Source organism: Anomaloglossus baeobatrachus, chromosome 2 (assembly GCF_048569485.1).
Source record: "Anomaloglossus baeobatrachus isolate aAnoBae1 chromosome 2, aAnoBae1.hap1, whole genome shotgun sequence".
In the NCBI taxonomy this organism is placed as follows: domain Eukaryota; kingdom Metazoa; phylum Chordata; class Amphibia; order Anura; family Aromobatidae; genus Anomaloglossus; species Anomaloglossus baeobatrachus.
Window position 1 is genome coordinate 645,855,905 of NC_134354.1, and position 23,135 is coordinate 645,879,039.

Here is a 23,135-nt window from a genome sequence, read left to right on the forward strand (position 1 = left end):
TAGGCTTCAAGAATTGGTTCCTTGAGCCACCGAGCCAAGGTTGACTTGGAAGCCTGCGACCCTTTACGCTGGCCAGCGACAAGGACAAAGAGCGCATCTGAGCGGCGCAGGGGCGCCGTACGAGAAATGTAGAGTCTGAGTGCTCTCACAAGATCTAACAAGTGCAAATCCTTTTCACATTGGTGAACTGGATGAGGGCAAAAAGAAGGTAAGGAGATATCCTGATTGAGATGAAAAGGGGATACCACCTTAGGGAGAAATTCCGGAACCGGACGCAGAACCACCTTGTCCTGGTGAAACACCAGGAAGGGGGCTTTGCATGACAGCGCTGCTAGCTCAGACACTCTCCGAAGTGATGTGACTGCCACTAGGAAGACCACCTTCTGCGAAAGGCGTGAAAGAAATATCCCTCATTGGCTCGAAAGGTGGTTTCTGAAGAGCCGTTAGCACCCTGTTCAGATCCCAGGGTTCTAGCGGACGCTTGTAAGGAGGGACTATGTGGCAAACCCCCTGCAGGAACGTGCGTACCTGTGGAAGCCTGGCTAGACGCTTTTGAAAAAACACAGAGCGCCGAGACTGGTCCCTTAAGGGAGCCGAGAGACAAACCCTTTTCCATTCCGGATTGAAGGAAGGACAGAAAAGTGGGCAAGGCAAATGGCCAGGGAGTAAAACCCTGATCAGAGCACCAGGATAAGAAGATCCTCCACGTCCTGTGGTAGATCTTGGCGGACGTTGGTTTCCTGGCCTGTCTCATAGTGGCAATGACCTCTTGAGATAACCCTGAAGACGCTAGGATCCAGGACTCAATGGCCACACAGTCAGGTTGAGGGCCGCAGAATTCAGATGGAAAAATGGCCCTTGAGACAGCAAGTCTGGTCGGTCTGGTAGTGCCCACGGTTGACCCACCGTGAGATGCCACAGATCCGGGTACCACGACCTCCTCGGCCAGTCTGGAGCGACGAGGATGGCGCGGCGGCAGTCGGACCTGATCTTGCGTAACACTCTGGGCAGCAGTGCCAGAGGAGGAAATACATAAGGCAGTTGAAACTGCGACCAATCCTGAACTAATGCGTCTGCCGCCAGAGCTCTGTGATCTTGAGAACGTGCCATGAATGCCGGGACCTTGTTGTTGTGCCGGGACGCCATTAGGTCGACGTTCGGCTTCCCCCAGCGGCAACAGATCTCTTGAAACACGTCCGGGTGAAGAGACCATTCCCCTGCGTCCATGCCCTGGCGACTGAGAAAGTCTGCTTCCCAGTTTTCTACGCCCGGGATGTGAACTGCGGAGATGGTGGAGGCTGTGGCTTCCACCCACAGCAGAATCCGCCGAACTTCCTGGAAGGCTTGCCGACTGCGTGTGCCGCCTTGGTGGTTGATGTATGCCACCGCCGTGGCGTTGTCCGACTGAATTCGGATCTGCCTGCCTTCCAGCCACGGCTGGAACGCCTTTAGGGCTAGATACACTGCCCTTATCTCCAGAACATTGATCTGAAGGGAGGACTCTGGCTGAGTCCAGGTACCCTGAGCCCTGTGGTGGAGAAAGACCGCTCCCCACCCTGACAGACTCGCGTCCGTCGTGACCACAGCCCAGGATGGGGGCAGGAAGGATTTCCCCTTCGACAAAGAAGTGGGAAGAAGCCACCACTGAAGGGAGGCCTTGGCTGCCCGAGAAAGGGAGACGTTCCTGTCGAGGGACGTCGACTTCCTGTCCCATTTGCGGAGAATGTCCCATTGAATTGGACGCAGATGAAACTGTGCAAAAGGAACTGCCTCCATTGCTGCCACCATCTTCCCTAGGAAGTGCATGAGGCGCCTCAAGGGGTGCGACTGGGCTCGAAGGAGAGATTGCACCCCTGTCTGTAGTGAACGCTGTTTGTCCAGCGGAAGCTTCACTATCGCTGAGAGAGTATGAAACTCCATGCCGAGATATGTCAGCGATTGGGTCGGTGTCAATTTTGACTTTGGGAAATTGATGATCCACCCGAATCTCTGGAGAGTCTCCAGAGCAATGTTCAGGCTGTGTTGGCATGCCACCCGAGAGGGGGCCTTGACAAGAAGATAGTCTAAGTAAGGGATCACCGAGTGTCCCTGAGAGTGTAGGACTGCTACCACTGTTGCCATGACCTTGGTGAAGACCCGTGGGGCTGTCGCCAGGCCGAAAGGCAGTGCCACGAACTGAAGGTGTTCCTCCCCGATGGCGAAACGCAGGAAGCGCTGATGCTCTGGTGCAATCGGCACGTGGAGATAAGCATCCCTGATGTCGATTGATGCTAGGAAGTCTCCTTGGGACATCGAGGCGATGACGGAGCGGAGAGATTCCACCCGGAACCGCCTGGTTTTCACGTGTCTGTTGAGCAGTTTGAGGTCCAGAACGGGACGGAAAGATCCGTCCTTTTTTGGCACCACAAACAAGTTGGAGTAAAAACCGTGACCCCATTGCTGAAGGGGAACAGGGATCACCACTCCTTCTGCCTTCAGAGTGCTCACCGCCTGAAGAAGAGCATCGGCTCGCTCGGGGGGCGGAGATGTTCTGAAGAAACGAGTCGGAGGACGAGAGCTGAACTCTATCCTGTAACCGTGAGACAGAATGTCTCTCACCCATCGGTCTTGGACATGTGGCAACCAGGCGTCGCAAAAGCGGGAGAGCCTGCCACCGACCGAGGATGCGGTTTGGGGAGGCCGAAAGTCATGAGGAGGCCGCTTTGGGAGCGGTTGCTCCGGCGTTCTTTTTAGGACGTGACTTAGACCGCCATGAATCGGAGTTCCTCTGACCCTTCTGTGGCCTGTTGGATGAGGAGAATTGAGACCTGGCTGAGGGCCGAAAGGACCGAAACCTCGATTGTACCTTCCGTTGTTGAGGTCTGTTCGGTTTGGACTGGGGTAAGGACGAGTCCTTTCCCTTGGATTGTTTAATGATTTCATCCAATCGCTCGCCAAACAGGCGGTCGCCAGAAAATGGCAAACCGGTTAAGAACTTTTTGGAAGCAGAGTCTGCCTTCCATTCACGTAGCCACATCGCCCTGCGGACTGCCACTGAATTGGCGGATGCTACCGCCGTACGGCTCGCCGAGTCCAGGACAGCATTCATGGCGTAGGACGCAAAAGCCGACGCCTGAGAGGTTAAAGACACAACCTGCGGAGTAGTGTGACTGCATTAATCTCAGACTGACAAGCTGAGATAGCTTGTAGTGCCCATACGGCTGCGAATGCCGGAGCAAAAGACGCGCCTATAGCTTCATAGATGGATTTCATCAGGAGCTCTATCTGCCTGTCAGTGGCATCCTTGAGTGATGCACCATCTGCCACTGCAACTATGGATCTAGCCGCCAGTCTGGAGACTGGAGGATCCACCTTGGGACACTGAGCCCAACCCTTGACTACGTCAGGGGGGAAGGGATAACGTGTGTCATTAAGGCGCTTAGTAAAGCGCTTATCCGGAAAAGCTCGGTGTTTCTGGACTGTATCTCTGAAGTTGGAGTGATCAAGAAAAGCACTCCGTGTACGTTTGGGAAACCTAAATTGGAATTTCTCCTGCTGAGAAGCTGACTCCTCAATCGGAGGAGTTGGAGGAGAAAGTTCTAACACCTGATTGATGGACGCTATAAGGTCGTTTACTATGGCGTCCCCTTCAGGTGTATCAAGGTTGAGCGCGGCGTCAGGCTCAGAGCCCTGATCTGCCACCTCCGCTTCATCCTCCAGAGAGTCCTCATGCTGAGACCCTGAGCAGTGTGATGAAGTCGAGGGAAGCTCCCAGCGAGCCCGCTTAGCCGGTCTGGGACTGCGGTCCGTGTCGGAGTCCTCCCCGTGGGACCTATGAGTCGCCCCAGGAGCACTTTGCTGCTCCAACCGAGGGGGGCCTGGGGGCAATGATTCAACAGTGCCCGGGGCCTGTGTTACCGGTCTGGACTGCAAAGCCTCTAGTATCTTAGCAGGCCATTTATCCATAGACTCAGACAGTTTGTCAGCGAATACTGCAAACTCTGTCCCTGTCACCTGGACAGTGGCAGCAGGTGGTTCCACCGGGGCCGAGGGTCCCACCAGTGGCTGAGGCTCCGGCTGAGTGAGTGTCACAGGGGCCGAGCATTGCACACAATGAGGGTAGGTGGAACCTGCAGGTAGCATAGCCGCACATGAGGTACAGGTTGCAAAATAAGCCTGTGCCTTGGCACCCTTGCTTTTTGCGGACGACATGCTGTTGTCTCCTCTTAGTGCAATCAGTGAGGGTATATAGCCAAAAGCAAATAGTGCGGCCGTACAGAGTAAATGTATACAATATAAGCATATAAATATACACTTCGGCACCCAGGGGGGCCAGCACCTAGTAACAGGTGCGGCTTACCGACCGCCCTCAGCGGTTGTGTGACCACCAGATTCCCTGCCTGGGCCTCCCAGAGCTGTGGAGCTCGGTGTTGTCTCCCCTCTGAAGTTCTCCAGCGTCAGAAGTGCTGATAGGAATGGTTGCCAGCGTTCTGAGAGGAGGAGGGAGCCGTGGGCGTGCCTCAGAAAGTGCGGGAATCTGGTGCCCCGCAGTGCTCAGTGAGGGGGGAGGAGGATCCCTCAGTATGCTCCAGCCCTCACCGCTGACATGCAGTCTAGCGTCCCGCCCTCACCCCTGACTGGCAGGCCCGGGGGCGGGAATATGCGGTACTAGGCCGCAAAAGCCGGGGACTAAATTTATTAGCGCGGCCGGCAAACAAGCGCGGCCGGCGCGGTAGTCCCGGCGACGCAAAACACCCGGCAGGTGCTGCAGCGCCCGTTACACAGGCGCTCTATGCGCCGTCCCCAAGGGGACACAGAGTACCTCAGAGGAGCAGGGCCTGTCCCTGACGATACCCGGTCTCCTGTCCAGCAGATTCCCCCAGGGGCTGCGGAGGGAGCACGGTCCCATGCATGGTGACCGGTTAGGATCCCACTTCACCCAGAGCCCCTAAGGGATGGGGAAGGAAAACAGCATGTGGCTCCAGCCTTTGTACCCGCAATGGGTACCTCAACCTTAACAGCACCGCCGACCAGAGTGGGGTGAGAAGGGAGCATGCCGGGGGCCCTGTTATGGGCCCTCTTTTCTTCCATCCGATATAGTCAGCAGCTGCTGCTGACTAAATTGTGGAGCTTGCGTGCCTCCTTCAACACAAAGCATAAAAACTGAGGAGCCCGTGATGCACGGGGGGGGTGTATAGGCAGAGGGGAGGGGTTTACACTTTTAAGTGTAATACTTTGTGTGGCCTCCGGAGGCAGAAGCTATACACCCAATTGTCTGGGTCTCCCAATGGAGCGACAAAAATTCTTCTCGCGGAAATTTCTTGAGAAAAATCCGCACCAGTGCGCACAGCTATTTTTTTTTTACCATTGAATTTGCTGGGAAATGTCTGCACAAAGATTGCAGACATTTCTCAAGAAATTTCCGCGGCAAATCCGCGGGTAAATCCGCAGGTAAAAAGCTCTAGTGCGCACATAGCCTAACAGTACCATTTTTGTGCAGATGCTACGTTTTGATCACCTGTTACTGCATTTTGTGCAAAATTTGTGGCAACCAAAAAAAAAACAACCCATAAAATTTTAAAGTTTTGACATTTTTTTGCCACTATGCCGTTTACCGCTCAGATTAATTGATTTTATATTTTGATAGATTGCCTTGTTCAAAAATGCCCAATACCAAATGTGTGTATATTTTATTTTTTCAACCCTTTAATCTTCAATGGGACGAAAGGGGGGAGATTTGAACTTAGGTTTTTTTAAACCTTTTTTTTTTTAACTTTTATTTTACAAGGTCCCCCTGTGGGACTATAAGGATCAGCAGTCTGATCGCTCATTTATTTCCCCTGATCAGAGCACCATCGCTCAGACCGGGAAAAATGATCATCTCCTGTAACAGCCAGTACTCGGCTGTTTGTTTACAGGATGTTAGTCATGTCAGCACAGGAGTCATCGTATGACTGTGCTACCATGGCAACCACGACGTGACTTCTGATATTGACTTGTAAGAAAATTTTCAGCACTATTGCAGTTATAATGGCGCTGTCACTTATTGACAGAGCGATTTAAAAAGGTGTTAAAAGGCACGGGCGGATAACAATTCTGCTCGTGCCTGGCAGACACACATGTGAGCTGTAGAAATCAACTGAGATGTGCGCTGATCTCCCCCTGCTGCCGGCAGCAGCTGGGGTACATTGACACTATGACCGCTAGGACGTAATTTTACCGCCCGCGGTCGTTAAAGGGTTAAAGTACTTACACCAGAAGTCTAGTGTAAATACCTCAATTCACAGTGGGGGGGGGGGTTCCCACAGCTTGCCAGTTGGGCAAAAAAATATTGCGACTTTTGGCGTTTATATGCCAGCTCTAACCAGGTACATTAAAATGGAGCGTGAGGTTTGAAGGACATGGGTTAAAGTAGCATAACATAATCCAGAAATGTATGCCAGAGTATCAGATACGCCTGATTCATAAAGGGAATCTGTCACCAGCTTTTTTGCTACCTCATTTGTGAGCAGCATAATGTAGAGACAGAGACCCTGATTCCAGCAATGTGTCACTTACTGAGCTGTTTGCTGTCATTTTGATAAATTCAATGTTTTTTCTGCTTGATATCTAGCAGTTATACAGAGGTCATGAATATGCTGGACTACCTGGCAGCACACTAAGTAGTCCTCTAATGATAATCTACTGCTGATTACACTGATTTTATCAAAACTACACTAAGCAGCCAAGTGACACCGCTGGAATCAGGATCTATGTCCCTACATTACGCTGCTCTCAGATTGGGTGGCAAAAACCTAGTGACAGATTCCCTTTAAGCGACAATCACAGCTTAATGAATCAGCCTAGTGCACTCCAATGAGCGCTTCATTAAAAAGGGAACCACTCACCAAGATTTTCCCTTTTAGGCCAGAGTCACACTTGCGAGTGCCTCGCGTGTAACTCGCGCGAGTCCTCTCATTGAATCACCCGGCATGGACTCACACTCTCCGGACAGGAGCATCTCAGCTGCATAGACATACATGCAACCGACCCGCTCCTGTCAGGAGAGTGCGAGTCCGTGTCAGATGATTCAATGAGAGACTAGCCCGAGTTACACGCGAGGCACTCGCAAGTGTGACTCTGGCCATAAACTGCGGCTACCACCAGTAAGCTCTTATAAATACAGCATTCTAGAATGCTGTATTTAAGTGCCCAGGCCGCCTTCATACATTCGTGTCTCCGGTATGAGTGATGTCTGTTTTCACACATACATAGACCCATAAAAAAAAACAAAAAAATACAAAACAAAACACTATGGGTCTGCGCACATGTCCGTGTTGTCATAAGGACCATGTGTCCACGTGGAGCATACAGCAACATGTCTGTTTTTCTCCAGCAGCACAGGTGTCACATGGGCCACACACTGAGGTGATCCGTGTGACATGTATTGGAGGAAACAGGTGTCACCTAAACATAAATTATTTTTATACTTGCCTGTCTCCAGTGCTGCCTCTGCTGTTACTTCCAGATCTGCAGTGAAAATGTAATGAGCGGGCCTGGAAGTAACAGCAGCGCCGGGGACAGGCAAGTATAGACGTTCCCGCTGTCCATGTGCTATCCAGATGTCACACGGAAAACACACGTAGAACACATGTACACACATACGTTCGCACCTTCACCACGGACCGTGCAAAACATTTGAAGGAGCTCTAAGGTAAAAAACACCTATTATACTCACCCAGGGGATGGTCGGGTCCAATGGGGGTGGGGGGGGGGGGGGGGAGAGAAAATAAATAATCGTTGCTCTAGGGGTTCAGTGCCTCCTCTCTTCAGTGCCTTGATGTCCTCCTTCCCAGCACCATGTGGATGACGTGTCCTACCTCATCCACAGAGGCCTCGATGGCACTCCTGTGCATGCACACTTTGATCTGCCATGCTGAGGGCAGAGCAAAGCACTGTTATGCATACACGAGGAAAGGTCAAAGACCACCCACGCATATGCACTACAATACTTTGATCTGCCTTCCGCGGAGCAGATCAAATTGCGCTTGTGCAGAAAACCTGCCACATGATACCAAATACTCATCATGGGAACGTAACCCAAGATCGGCCGAAATCAGCCTGACAACAAAGGCTGCTTGACTGTACACAACGATCACCACTCGATTACTGCCCAGCTTTCATACATTATAATGGAAGTAAAAGACCAAAATTAAACATGGTCTACAATGTCCTTAGCTTTAAGATATTAATTTATTGGTTAAAAAAATAAAAAAAATAAAAAAAAAAAAGAGAAATAAATAAATAGCACTGCACTCGTGGTACACCGATGTACCGCGAGTGCAGTGCGAGAATGGCAATAGCCGGCTATGGAGGAGATAAATCCCTCCCTCTCCTCCTCCGTGCCAGCCCGCTCCCGCAGCTGAGGTCCGATCGCTTGATCGGGCCTCAGTCGCAGGGACACTCGCATCCTGCTGTGCTGCCAGCGTGAGCCGAGTGTCATGCGAGGATCGCACTAGTGCCCCGTGTGTCCCCAGCCTTACACAGAGATCAGGAGCTGTATAAGGCTATGTGCACACGTTGCTTTTTTTTCAGCGCGGAAAAAAACGCACCCTCTGGCAGAGGGGAGAATTGTAAACAATGCTTTTTGAGAAAAAGGCATCGAAAACGCGTGCGTTTTTCATGCGGTTTTCATGCGTTTTTTTAAGACTTGTCAGTGTTAATAAAGTTGGTTGAACACAGACCTTTGGAAAAAAAACCCTGTGATGTCATTTCCTTCTCCACATTCTGTTTGGATAAATGGGAGGGCTTGGAATGGAAGGAGCACCATTTGAATTCTGGAAAAGTTGAAATAAACTTCGCGCACCATGTCACATTAGCAGGGCCACTTGGGTACCTATACGTCAGAAAACCCCCACAAGTGACCCCATTTTGGAATCTGCACCCCTCAAGGATTTTATTCAGGAGTATATTAAGCATTTTGAATCCACAGGTACTTCACCCAAAATGTTGCTGTAGCAACAATATTCTCACTTTTAGGCCCGTTTCACACGTCAGTGAAAAACACTGATGTTTTTCACTGGCGTGTAAAACACGCACATGTCCCTCCGTGTGCCGTGAATCACGGCACACATGGGTTGTCTAAGTGCAATCCGGGCTCCGTTCTCCGTGGCCCGTGATTGCACTCAGTAATCAACCTGCGCCCTCCCGCTCTCCATGGTGCTGATCGCTCCCGCGGTGCAGCATCCGGCTGGTCCTGACCCCCGCAGCAGCTGCTTCCGGGTCGGCTGTGTCGCACATCATGAATATGCGCGACAATAATGAGCCGGCTCAGAAGCAGCAAGCTGCACGGGCTGCAGAGGACATCGCTGGACGCCGGGTGAGTTAAAATGATTTTTATTTTAAAAGCACATTTTTTTCTGGCACGTGTTTCACAGATCACACCACTGCGTGGTCCGTGGAACATCAGTGATGCCAGAAAAAAAATCGGACATGTCTCCGTGCGGCAAACACGCACACGCGGGTACGCCGCACGGAGACACGTGCAGTGAAAAATCACTGACGTGTGAGCAGACCCATTCATTATAATGGGTCTGCGTATGTCAGTGATTCTGGTACGTTTAAAAAAAAAGCACAAACCAGAATCACTGACGTGTGAAAGAGGCCTAAGGCTATGTGGCCATGATCCAGCGACACGGCGTCTAGTACACAGTGTCAGCCTTCCTGCAGCTGCCCATGCCCACGATTTGGGTTCAGGCTGCTGTGGAGCTCTATTCTACCTGCAGAGAACACCCTCGTCTCCGCAGCATAAATTGACATGCTGAGGCTCGGGAAGCCACGCCACCGGTCAGTTTATGCTGCAGAGAAAAGAAGCACAGTGGGCACGGGATCTCCAAAAATCCTTCCACTGTGCTTCTACTGCACAACGCAGCGTTATGGACGCAGGGAAAACACTCAGCGCCCATAACGCTGCAAACCCTGATTGTGGGCACACAACCTAAAAAGCGTCAATGGATGAATGGATGTCAAATATATATAACGTCCCACCCCCGCCTGCATATTCTAAGCTGGCACCTTTAGTACCTTTCATGTGGCACTAAAGGGTGCCTAGCTTAGTATTTATCCAAAAAAAAAAAAAAATGAAAAAAATGGCGTGGGGTCCCCCCTATTTTTGATAGCCAGTCAGGGTAAAGCAGACAGCTGTAGCCTGCAAACCACAGCTGGCAGCTTCATCTTGTCTGGTGATCAATTTGGAGGGCTCCCCAGGCTTTTTTTTTTTATTTTATTTATAAATAAAGAATTAAAAAAAAAATATAACGTGGGGTCCCCCCAAATTAGATCACCAGCCAAGGTGAAGCCGACAGCTGGGGTCTGGTATTCTCAGGGTGGGAAGAGCCATGGTTATCGGACTCTTCCCAACCTAAAAATAGCAGGCCGCAGCCGCCCCAGAAGTGGCGCATCCATTAGATGCGCCAATCCTGGCGCTTCGCCCCAACTCATCCCGCGCCCTGGTGCGTTGGCAAACGGGGTAATAAATGGGGTTGATACGAGATATATAATGTCACCTGGCATCAAGCCCAGCAATTAGTGATGTCACGGCGTCTATTAGATACCTGACATAACTAATTGACAGTAAACAAAAGCAAAAAAAAAAAAAAAGACAAAATTTTTTTATTAGAAAAAAAAAAACACTCCCCAAATCATTCCCTTGTTCTCCAATTTAAATCAAAAAATTTGAAAAAAATGGGTCCGCAGAAATCCATATGGACGTCCCACGTCAACTCTGGACTTTCTAGAATATGGGGGCACGTTCAGGGAACGTATCCCCCATTTTCTAGGAGGGCAGACCCTCCATTTGAGGAGAGTGGGTGCCAAAAATCTGCACCCACTCTCCCCGGGTCACAGCTGCAGAGTGCGAGCAGCCAGCACAGCTCTCTGAACACAGTGCTGGCTGTCAGCTGCTCTGCTCATGTGACTGCACTGACCGGCGTTTGCTGTGAAGGAGGAGGGGGCCGCGGGGGATCAGCGCTGCGACCGGACAGGTAAGGGAATACCGGGGGAATAGGGGGTGACCAGGCAGGGCCTGGGGAACAGTTTTCTGTCGCATGTGTTATTGCACATGCGACAGAAATCATAGGAGCAGGGCGGCCGGTGCGCTACTGTGCGCGGCCATGTTGGATTTTCGGGGGGGGGGGGGGGGGGTGTCGGGGCGGGCACTTTGGCGACACCGGGGGCTTTCCAGGATTTTGCCAGGAAGTGAGGTCAACAGGAAACCTCTTGACCTCACTTCCAGGTAAATGCCTGCGTTCTGGCATGCCGACAAAGCCCGCGGACCGCAACAAAAAAGCAGCTCACTGCGGTGTAGCTGCGTTCTGACCCCACATCATTGATTTCAATGGGGGAGAGAACGCAGCTACAACGCACAAAAGAAGTGACATGCTGCTTTTCTTTCCGCACCGATTTTTGGCATAAAAAACGCTGCGTTTAGAAACGCAGCATGTGCACTGATTTTTCAGCTTTCCCATACACTTTGATGGGAAAGCTGAACGCATGCAATTTGCCACTGAAACGCTGCGGTTCTAAACGCAGCGTTTCCGCGGTAAAAAACGCAACGTGTGCACACAGCCTAAAGTAAAGCATTACAAAATCCCATTTACCCTATAATTCTCCTCTCAGAGTACTCTTTCCTCTTGTTAGTCAATGGTCCAGCGAATCCAAGGAAGCCTCGACAATGCTGGACACAGGGGTTGCTACCATCTTGTAAAATCCCTCTTGAAGAAGATCTAGTCATAAGGATTCCACAGGAAGACAGATGTCTGCAAATGACAAAAACAGTCAATAAGTGACATTCCAGCTGATGATGATTGATACATATGGATGGCTAAAAGGGAAAAGAAAAAAACCAAACAAGCAATAACTAAGAACATGTTTGATGAAGACCAGACGCAGCTCTCACTTCATCCAGATATCCAACTGTCCGAAAGAAAACTGTACTGATCGGCTGCAGGGATTGTTTGACATAATGTCATGAGATTCCCAGGAGAGGCAGTGCTGACAACGATGGAACAGCGCTGCCCCCGGAGGAGAGTAGAGGTAGCGTTATTTTGTTGGGTGGGGAAACATAGGAATTGAGAGGAGGTTGTCCGAGTAGAGGATAACGCCTTTAATAGACAAGTGGCAATGTTGTTGGCTTTTTACAACGGTGGCTCAGTGGTTAGCACTGCAGCCTTGCAGCGCTGGGGTCCTGGGTTCTAGTCCCACTAAGGAAAACATCTGCAAGGAGTTTGTATGTTCTCCCCTTGATTGCGTGGGTTTCCTCCGGGTACTCCGGTTTCCTCCGGGTACTCCGGTTTCCTCCCACACTCCAAAAACATACTGATAGGGAATTTAGATTGTGAGCCCCAATGGGGACAGTGTTGCCAATGTATGTAAAGCGCTGTGGAATTAATAGCGCTATATAAGTGAATAAATATTATTATTATATTTACAAGCAAGTTGCAATTTTACATATCAATTTATAAGAACCCTCCTTTATAATAAAGGCACCATTTGTCACTGGAGTTACCCTTTAATGCACATGAGCCAGTATGCGTGTACCTTGCAACCCAGGATGACATGTAATAGTGGTTAGGCTTTTCTTTAAAAAGAATTCATTAGCAAATTTGAAAGCCAGCAATGTGCATTACACCGTCAGGACATAATCCCCATTGTTCTATGCAGACTGAGTATTTTAAGGGGAGGGAGATATGAACATTATCCGCAGTGACGTAGATCACATTAACCACTTACATAACTGACAAATTCTCCAATATAACGTTGCGTGGCATCAGCCCAAAACAAATGACAACCATTCAGACTGTAAATAGTCCCAAAGCTTAAGACTTGGAAGAATAGATCAATATTTCATGCATAATAAACCCATGAACACAAGAGGTACAGAACAGAAACTGTGTAGCAAACATTACAACGGTGTGGATTCAGGGCAGGGCATTGCATAACATGGCATAAAACCAGTCAGAAGATCATCTCACCTTGATGTGACCCTGATTGTGCCAGTGAAAATCGGGTAATGGAGATGTAGGCGGGTATGGAGCAGCTGACCAACACCTGTCGGCAGCCTGGTTAGTAGCAGGATATCTACTGTATATCACAAAACTGAATACACCCCTCACATTTTCGGAAATAATTTATTACCGTATATCTTCATGGGACAACACTGAATATATGACACCTTGATACAATGTAAAGTAGTCAGTGTACAGATTGTATAAGTGTAAATTTGGTGTGCCCTCTAAATAACACAGCAAGAAAAAAAAAAAAAAAAAAAGTTGCTCTACATAAAGATGGTTTAGGCTTTAAAATTGCCAACACCCTAGAATGGAGCATGAAGCTGTTTCACGGTGGCCAAGACTATACAGCGGTTTAACAAGACCTCGCCATTGTCAACAAAAGAAGTTGAGTGCACATGCTCAGCATCATAAGTGCTGCTAGCATTGCTGAAGAGGGGAAAGGGGTGGGAGGTCAGCCTGTCAATGCTCAGACTATCAAATTGGTCTGCATAGCTGCAGTCCCAGAAGGAAGCCTCTTTTATAGATTATGCACAAGAAAGTCCGCAAACCATTTGCTGAAGACAAGCAGACTAAAAACATTGATTACTGGAACCATGTCCTGTGGTCTGATGAGACCAACATAAACTTGTTTGGTTCAGATGGCATCAAGCGTGTGTGGAGGCAACCAGGTGAGGAGTACAAAGTGTGCCTTCCTACAGTCAAGCATGGTGGTGGGAGTGTCAAGGTTTGGGGCTACACGAGTGCTGCTGGCTGTGGGGAGCTACAGGTCATTGAACGAAACATGCATGCCAACATGTACTGTTCAAATTGTCCCTCTAGTGAGGAAGGAGACAAACTCTAGCGCCACCTATTGGAAGTAGCAATCCTAAAAGTCAAAAGTGGCTTTTTAAACAAGCCTTTTCATGAGACTAAAGGCCATTTTACATGCTACGATTTATCTGACGATATGTTGCTGGGGGGTCACGGAATTCGTGACGCACATCTGGCCTCGTTAGCGACGTCGTTGCGTGTGACACCGATGAGCAACCGCTAGCAATCCAAAAAGCGGCACAAATCGTTGATTGTTGACACGTCGTTCATTTTCAAAATATCGTTGCTCGTTTTGGACACATGTTGTTCGTCGTTCCTGAGGCAGCACACATTGCTACGTGTGACACCCCGGGAACGAACAGCGTTCCTGCGTCCTCCGGCAACGAGGTGGGACTGATGTTAATGCAGCTGCTCTACGCCCCTCTGCTTCTATTGGTGGTCCGCTGTGTAACGTCGCTGTGACGCCACACGAACCTCCCCCTTATACAAAGAGATTGTTCGCCGGCCACAGCGACGTCGTTAAGAAGGTATGTTGGTGTGACGCATAGCGGCGATATTGTTTGCCACGGGCAGCGATTTGCCCGTGACGCACGCACGACGGGGGAGATCGCCATCTCCTTATGGAGACCTAACAAACCAGTCTGGCTGTCAAGTAAGAGGACTTACAGCCGAAATACCCCTCTGGGAATTATTCAAATTGTCCCTCCAGTGAGGAAGGAGACAAACTCTAGCGCCACCAATTGGAAGTAGCACTGTGACATACTACAGCAGAGCGTGATCCCCTCCCTTCAGAAACTGGGCTACATGGTAGTATTGCAACATGATACTGATCCCAAAACACACCTAAAATGACCACTACCTTGTTAAAGAACCTGATAGTAAAGATGCTGGACTGGCCAAGCATGTCTCCAGACCTAAACTCTATTGAGCATCTGTGATGCATCCTCAAATGGAAGGTGGAGGAGAGCAAGGTCTCGAACATCCACCAGCTCCGTGATGTCATGGGAGGATGCAAGAAGATTCCAGAGGCTCCTGTAAAGCTCTAGTCAACTTCATGCCCAATAGAAGTATTTACAAAAATATGAGGGGTGTACTCAATTTCACAGCGCCAAATATAGATTAAAAACAAATAGGACCCTTTGAAAACAAAATTTCATGATCTAGGGGGTGGCAAAGAACATGATTAAAAAAAAAAAAAAAAATGTCCTTGAGGGCAGAACTGTTCTCTACCAAATGAGTGTGTAAGATTGTGTGTGAATTATTTCCACTCACATCTGTGTACGAGCAGCGCGTTACATAACAGAGCTCCCAGAGCAATACATTACAGATGCTGGGAGTCGCCTTCCTGACAGTCTACGCCCAGCTCCGTGACGTTTACAAGCCAAGGCCTCGCTTGGCAGCACTGCAAGTCCTAGCAGCCCTGTGAAGCACTACAGTCTGATGACTACGACTGCCCCCAAAACTGAAATTACTTTCCCATCGTCTGAGCTCAGACTTCTGAGGACATAGAACCAAGGAAACAAATGTAATTAACAATCCTCAAGCCCTGCCCTCACCGCAGGACAATGGCATCAATGGCCACAAGGTCCTTCACATAGCAATCACCCAGAAGAATGATGGACAAAAAGGAGTAGGAAACGGGGTTTAAAACAAAACGCAGAAAACAAAGACCTTTTAAAAGCAAATTAATATTATTTGGGTGAAAGAGGGACTCATCACAACGACTCATCACACCACGCACCGGCACTCAGCACAGAATGACTGTGAAACCCAAGTACAGGCGCTCGGTGCATCATGGCGGGGTTAATCATTTATATACACCTTCCCACCTGCTTGTGTTCTCTCTTGGTGTGCAGCTTTCACTTTATATAAATTGCACTCAGGTACCAGCAGACAATGAAGAAGATGGAGAGATTAATCCTCCCTTTTCCTCACCTCTAATAATAATCTTTATTTCTATAGTGCCAACATATTACGCAGCGCTTTACTATTAGGGGGGAGGGGGGGGGAATCGTATACAAACAAGTAACAGTTCTAAATACAATATTTAGAGGGGGGGGGGGGGGGGGGAAAGGCAACCCTGCTCGTGAGAGCTTACAATCTACAATGAGATGGGGGGGAGGGGGCAAGGTACAAGTGCTTATTTACAATGACAATCCAGCCATCTCAAGGAAATGGGGGATAGATAATGGCTGCCTGGACCAGTTGGCCAGGACCTTGAGATACATTTGTGTGCCATGGAATTTGACATGGGGTTATGTTCTGAGAAGTTGTGGAAGGACTATGTGAATTTAGTTTGGCTAGGGAGTGTGAATAGGCAGCCCTAACAAGATGTGTTTTTAGGGTGCGTCTGAAGTTGAGTAGAGCACCCGTCACATTTAACGACTTACTAGCGATCCAAAAAAACGATGCGACCTGATAAGGATCGCTGGTAAGATGTCACACAGTCAGACCTTACCAATGATGCAGTAACAATGAGTGACCTGTATAGGTCATTGTTAGGTGTCAAACACAGTGATGTGTCCTGCCCATCAGGACATCACCTTTGAAGAAAAATGGTCCAGACCCTTCGGCAACGACTAGCGATCTCACAGCAGGGGCCTGATCGCTGGTAGGTGTCACACATAACAAGATCGCTACTGCATCACAGAAACAGTGACACAGCAACGATCTTGTTAGCGATCTCGCTGTGTGTGACGGGACCTTAAGTTATGATTCGTCCTAACTTCTTTGGGTAGAGCGTTCCAGAGGATTGGTGCAGCTCAGAATAAGTCTTGGATCCGGGAGTGGGAGGCTGAATTAGCGTGGATGTTAGTCGAAAGTCATTTGCAGAGCAAATAACTGCTGCAAATAACTCTGCTCCGATTGTCACATGAGAGAGAATCGGATCACAGTAAAGCTGGGGTCACACATAACGACGACGACAACGACGTCGCTGCAACGTCACCATATTCTGTGACGTAGCAGCGACCATCGATGATCGTTAGTAAGCTGTCAAACATGTTAGAAAAAGCAGCGACGGAGCAGCGATCATAGCGACGTCGACGGTCGTTGTGTGGTTTCAGACGTAGCGTAGCGTCGCTGCTGCGGTGTCAAACACAAGGATTATCAGCTTATCAGCATGGCGCAGCGGGATAGCAGCGATCAAAAAATGACTTCGAGCATTCAGGAGCGAGCAACGATTTCGCAGCAGGGGTCTGATCGTTGTTATGTGTCACACACAGCGACGTCGCTGTTGAGGTCGCTGCAACGTCACAGAATATGGTGACGTTGCAGCGACGTCGTTGTCGTCGTCGTTATGTGTGACACCAGCTTAAAGGACACTCGGCTCATGTTCTGATCAGATTGGAGTCAAATGTGATTTTACATAATCGGCTTGATTCTTGATGTAGTACAGCATATTAAGTTTTTTTTTTCAAAGGCACCTCAATTATTTTGATGAACGTCTCCATCGGGATCCAGCGCTACTTTACATCGCTCTGCAGCTCATTGTATAGTCAGCATTTTTGGTTGCAGAAAGTGCACAACTCTATCTTTCCATTTATATTTCAAAGCTTGTGACAAATTATTAGAAAGTGGTGAGCATTTCAAGCTGAAAACAGTGAGAAGACACCTCCTAGCTTTGGGGGGCCGGTTCACAGCTTGCTGAGCTTTCTCCCCCTTGTGGGGGGAAGGGTAGAATCAACAAAACGGGATCAAGACAAGAAGGCAGCTGTGACTTTTTAGCAGCAAGAACCTAAGTACAGCGCTACAGATGTGATGCAAATTACATTCAATATTTCCAGAATTCTGGGTGTAACTGTCCTTTACATCACAGATCTGTCCAGGATCCTGTCATAAGTCATTTTCTCGCGTTACACCGACAGTGATATAGGATACAGCTCTGCTCTTGGGCTATGTATTTGGCTTTGGAAGGCGACAGCTCAACGTCATGCCCTCTTCAGTCAGATGACGGAGGTATCACGAGTTTACGTGTCTTCTATTAATGCTAGTTCGGCTATCACATATCATTGCTTAACATTTAGCCTCAAGTCAATAGGCTAGACCGCTACATGCCTACATCGCACACCCCCTCGGCTTCTTGCAGGGCCAAGGTGCAGATGTTGTAACTGAATGTCCCAAAGATGTAAAATAAATGCAAAGAGCAGGTAGGGGTGCAGAATCTTTGTCAGATTTTGATTCCCAAAAAGGGGCTGTAGTAAGGACCTGGCATAAAACAAGGGAGAAGCTCTGATGCCCTGTTTAAAGGACACTCCAGGCCAAACTGATATACTGGAAAGTCTGCTGTGTGGCCTAAGGGAGGAGAGCAGAAGCCACACACCACCCCCACAGATCCGGCACTAAGACAACAATACCAGTTTGGAAGCCGGTGACTCGCTCTACTTTATAGTTTTGTTTCAAATGGGTAGTTGCAACCAAGACCTTTCTAAATTCAGCCCAAAGATAAGTCAACAGCCAGTATATGCCACGGCCCCATCCCGACATAGGAGGGGTTTGCATTAAGGCAAAAAAATAAAGAGATAGCATATGCCGGCTACAGAAACAGCCGAGTATGCCGGACACCGTGCCTCGCCTCTCTACCCAAAGAGCAGATCTCGACATAGGTGTGTGCCCCAGAGGGCAGACCTGCATCTACCACAATGAGTCTATACTGTACCTTGGGTGTACCATAATGTGTCTGAGATAAGAGCACCCATTAGGGAGGTAAAAGGGGCCCCCATTGTGAATAATCCAATGGCATTCAGTGTCCCTAAGCACAATGTAGGCCTAAATGTGCACTGTATAGAGTATATTAATTACAAGCCCTAATATTAGGCAAGTAGATCAGGAATGGAAAGAGGAAAAGAAAACCTGTTCAGCCAAGTGCTGGAATTTTCCTACAGCTTTAACCTTCGTGTTACCTTCTTTGAAAGAAAAAAAAAGCAATTGTCCAAGGTCTGCTATTAAAGGCAGAAAATACCGGTATAGCTAGCACCAGGTTCACACATGAGATCTTGGGTGTAACTTTTTTTTTGCTGCAGGGATTCAGGAAATGTTCCTAGGACGGTTTGCATAAAGGAGCAAGTATGAACAGTGCACTCATATACGAGGGGCTGCTGATAAGTCTTTGGCTTTGTGAACTTTGTGTCTATGGTAACGAATGTTACATCACATGAAAGCCTTGAGTCTAATATACGCTTTCAAAAGGTTTGCTTGGCTTACAGAACATGGAGTACCGATGTAAGAAGTGTGCTGACATCAGTGGAGAGTATGTGGAATAAATGTAAAGTGTCATCATCCTATCTCGTTTCTCTCTGGGTAAAGCCAAAGATTTATCAGCAGCTCCTCGTATATTATATTTATTTTTTTTCTTACCATACGAACATATGTAGCACACACTATCGGTACTCCATGTCAAATTAAGATACACAGATTTTTAGGCCTGCTTTGCTACCAGAATATTTTACACTAAATATCTCATATTCAGTGTTGCTAGGAGAAAAAAAATGTATGGATATGTGCCCACGATCAGGACTCACTACGTTCAGAACACAGCGAGTCCTGACCGGCGGGGCCGCATGTCTCCTCCGCAGGAGAACGCAGCTGCTCGTACCCACGATCAGGGTTCAGTGTGCTGCAGTCTCTCGCTTGTGTTCTCCCTACGGAGGACGCATGTGAATCTGCAGCAAACAATTGACATACTGCGCACTGGAAACACGCTCCGCAGGTCAGTGTTTGCTGTGGAAAAAACAAGCACAGTGGGCACAGGATTTCTAGGAATCCCATCCACTGTGCTTGTACTGTACATCGCAGCGGTTTGGATGCAGCTGAGGTATGCTGCGTCCAAACCACTGCAAATACGGATTGTGGGCACGCACCCTAAGTGTTTGGAACACTTTTGCCCACAATAGTTACTAGGGGTTTGAACCCCAGATTTCAGTCTTCCTTTTGCATATAAATATTGGTAAGAACATAGAATGGGCAGCACAGTTGCAGCGCTGGGGTCCTGGGTTCAAGTCCCACCAGAACATCGTCTGCCTGGAGTTTGTATGTTCTCCCTGTGTTTGTGTGAGTTTTCTCCAGGTTCTCTGGTTTCCAAAGACAAAGAGATAGGGATATTAGATTGTGAGGCCCAATGGAGACAGTAATGATGGGATCTGTAAATGTTGTGGAACTAATGGCATAAGCAAGTAAAATAAACCAAAATCACTCAAACAAAACATTACTGCTCTTATCAATGACATGGCAGGATAAAGCCCCCATACACATTGGATGGGCGTCGGTCGGCCGATCTTTTTGCCGTCTCTCCCATACACAGAGCACACACTCTGCCGTGTGTTCCGGGGGTCCTCTCAGAGCCGCTACCAGACATCTTTGGCAGCCACTTATCTCTGTGAGAACAAAGCACATCGGACACGATGGACCCTTAACTGTCCAAGGCTCCCACACACGGACTGTCGGCTGAATCAGTTATTCACGATCCATTGCTTTATTTTGTTTTCTTTCACCATACTGGTTACAGAAGTGGTACACTGTCACATTACATAGTAAATCAGCTAGAGTTAGTCCTAGGCCAGAATTGGGTTGTGAAAAACTGCCTCATCCTGTGACACAATAGAGGATATCTGGACAAAAGATGAGCTGCCATATTGGATTTTAACATGTCCAAGCCTTTGTTAAGCCAAAGGACAATCCAATGGGGGAAGGGGTCTGCCAGCAGCAGGTCTCCCCCTCCTCATTAAAGAGAAACAATCAGGCTCTGCCACCCTGGATAGGCTGTGTGTATATATGTCCTGGTGTACATTACTCTACAGGACACGCCATGTGTGTATATGTGCCAGTGTACATTACTCTGCAGGACGCTCCCTTGTAGGTCACGCGTGTATATGTGCCGGGGTATATCACTGTACAGAACGCTCCCTTTTAGGCCACTTTTTGTGTATATGTGCCAATGTACACTACAGGATGCTTCCTTATAGGCCACATGTGTATATATGCCCGTGTACATTACTGTATATAATGCTCCCTTATAGGCCACACATGTATATGTGCAGGTGTATTACTGTATATGATGCTCCCTTATAGGCCAGGTGTATATATGCCCGTGTACATTACTGTATAGCACACTCCATTATAGGCCACGCACGTGTATGTGTCGGGGTATATTACTGTATAGGACCTCCCTTATAGGCAAGGTGTATATGTGCAGGTATATAACACTCCATTGTAGGCCACACATGTATATGTGCCGGGGTATATTACTGTATAGGACCTCCCTTATAGGCAAGGTGTATATGTGCAGGTATATAACACTCCATTGTAGGCCACACATGTATATGTGCCGGGGTATATTACCGTATGTAGAACTCCACATTCCACTCAGGACGCTGCCATACTGGCCAATGGCCACCATATGCAGTGTAGCCACAGTGGCGGATAGTGTCAGACTATACCTACAACATATAGCCCGACACAGAACCTGGGAACATACTATTCTGTGCAGGGACTCTAATCACACTGAAACCTAGGAAGGGCCAAAAGATAGCTCCATAAAGTAATTGGGGGGCGTCAGAGATTTTGCATTGGGGGCCACAAGTTTCAGTTCACACCATTGAGTACCAATCATACAGGCTATGTGCGCCAAGTTAGCACAGCGCCGGCCCCCGCGCACCGCACTGGTACATTCCCGCACTTGTTTTGCTTCCATACACAAATATTATCATTCCTGGTAGAGTCCATTACAGGCCTGAGATGGGGGAAGTCACTAATAATGCACAGTTATAGGAAGCGCAGCAGGTCTCCCCTCACTAATTCCATCCGGCGCCCTTTCCTACAAGTTTCACGTGACTGCGCCCTGCCCGTACAACCAGGCGACCCCCACATAAATGCTCTCACCTGATTGGATGACGCTGTGCCCTCGCCCGGCAGCCCCGGAGCCCCTGGAATGTCTGGAGCCCGGCCCAGTCGCTCAGGGAGCGCGCCCCGATACCAGTGAGGCGGCCCGCGCATTTAGCGGCCATTGCTGCGAGTCTGGCAGAAGCTGAGGAGACCGGAGTGTTGATTAGGAGGAGCCGCCGCTCTGCTGGACTCCGGAGACTGACCTCGGAGAGATGCCGGTTCAGCTCTCCACTGTCACTGGCTCCTACGTCATTGCGTTGCCATGGAAATACCTGGTGACGTTGGCGGGAGAATGGAATGCTGGGAGATGTAGTTTTCGTGTTGTGTACGTAGCGCAGTGTCTCCCCAGCCCTGTATTATGTTACCGGCTGTGCGACCGAGGACGAAGATGTACGTCTCCTCCGGAGCTGGCCCCCGGCTCCCTGGTTAACCCGTTCAGGACCGGGTCCGCGTTACTGACCCCACACATTTTAGGGTTTTATTTTCGTACATGTGACTTAACCCCTTCACCCCCCTGGCCATTTTCCGTTTTTCAGTTTCGTTTTTGGCTCCCCTTCTTCTGAGAGCCATAACTAATTTTTCCATCAATCTTGCCATAGGAGGGTTTGTTTTTTTGCGGGACGAGCTGCACTTTTGAATGAAACCACGAGTTTTACCACATAGTGTACTGGAAAACGGGGAAAAATTCAAAGTGTGGAAAAATTGCAATAAAAGTGTGATTGCACGATTGTTTTTTGTGATATTTAATTCACCGTGTTCACTATATGGTAAAAGTGACAAGTCAGTGTGATGCCTCAGGTCGGTGCGTGTTCGTAGATACCAAACATGTATAGGTTTACTTTTATCTAAAGCGTGAAAAAAAATCAGAAATTCACTCCCCCTCAAAAAATGGCGCTTTTTGCGCCAATTTCGGTGACCCATAGCGTTCTTTTGGGGTTCACTTATGACTTATTTTTTGCATCTCGAGCTGACGTTTTTAATTATACCATTTTTGCGCAAATGCTTCTTTTTGATCGCCTGTTATTGCATTTTAATGCAATGTTGTGGCAACCAAAATAGTAATTTTGGCGTAGTAATGTTTTGTGCGCTATGCAATTTACCGATCAGGTTACTTGATTTTATATTTTGGTAGATCGGGCATTTCTGATCTTGGCGATACCAAATATGTGTATATTTTTTATTGTTTGATTTTCAATGGGGCGAATGGGGGTGATATGAACTTTTTAAGGTTATTTATATTTGTTAAACATTTCTTTTTACTTTTTTTTTAATTTATTTTATTTGTTCCCCAGGGCAGTCTGATCGCTTGTGCATTTCTGTTGATCAGAGCAGCACCACTCTGATCAGCAAACATACACTATTCCTTTAAGAGCTGCCACTCTGTCAGCTCTTTACAGGAACTACGTCATGGTCCCATCC

At 48.4% G+C, this 23,135-nt stretch overlaps 1 protein-coding gene across 1 annotated transcript in view; it reads right to left on the minus strand.

The window, feature by feature from the left end:
- Positions 1-21,976, minus strand: part of COQ10A (coenzyme Q10A) — a 39,505-nt gene extending 17,529 nt beyond the window's left edge. The window contains exons 1-2 of the mRNA XM_075336963.1: positions 21,714-21,976; positions 11,616-11,774 (exon numbers count right to left, since the gene is read on the minus strand). Coding sequence (XP_075193078.1) covers positions 11,616-11,774; positions 21,714-21,838 — 284 coding nt within the window. The 5' untranslated portion in view covers positions 21,839-21,976. The remainder of the gene's footprint in view (positions 1-11,615; positions 11,775-21,713) is intronic.
- Between the last annotated feature and the right edge of the window lie 1,159 nt (positions 21,977-23,135).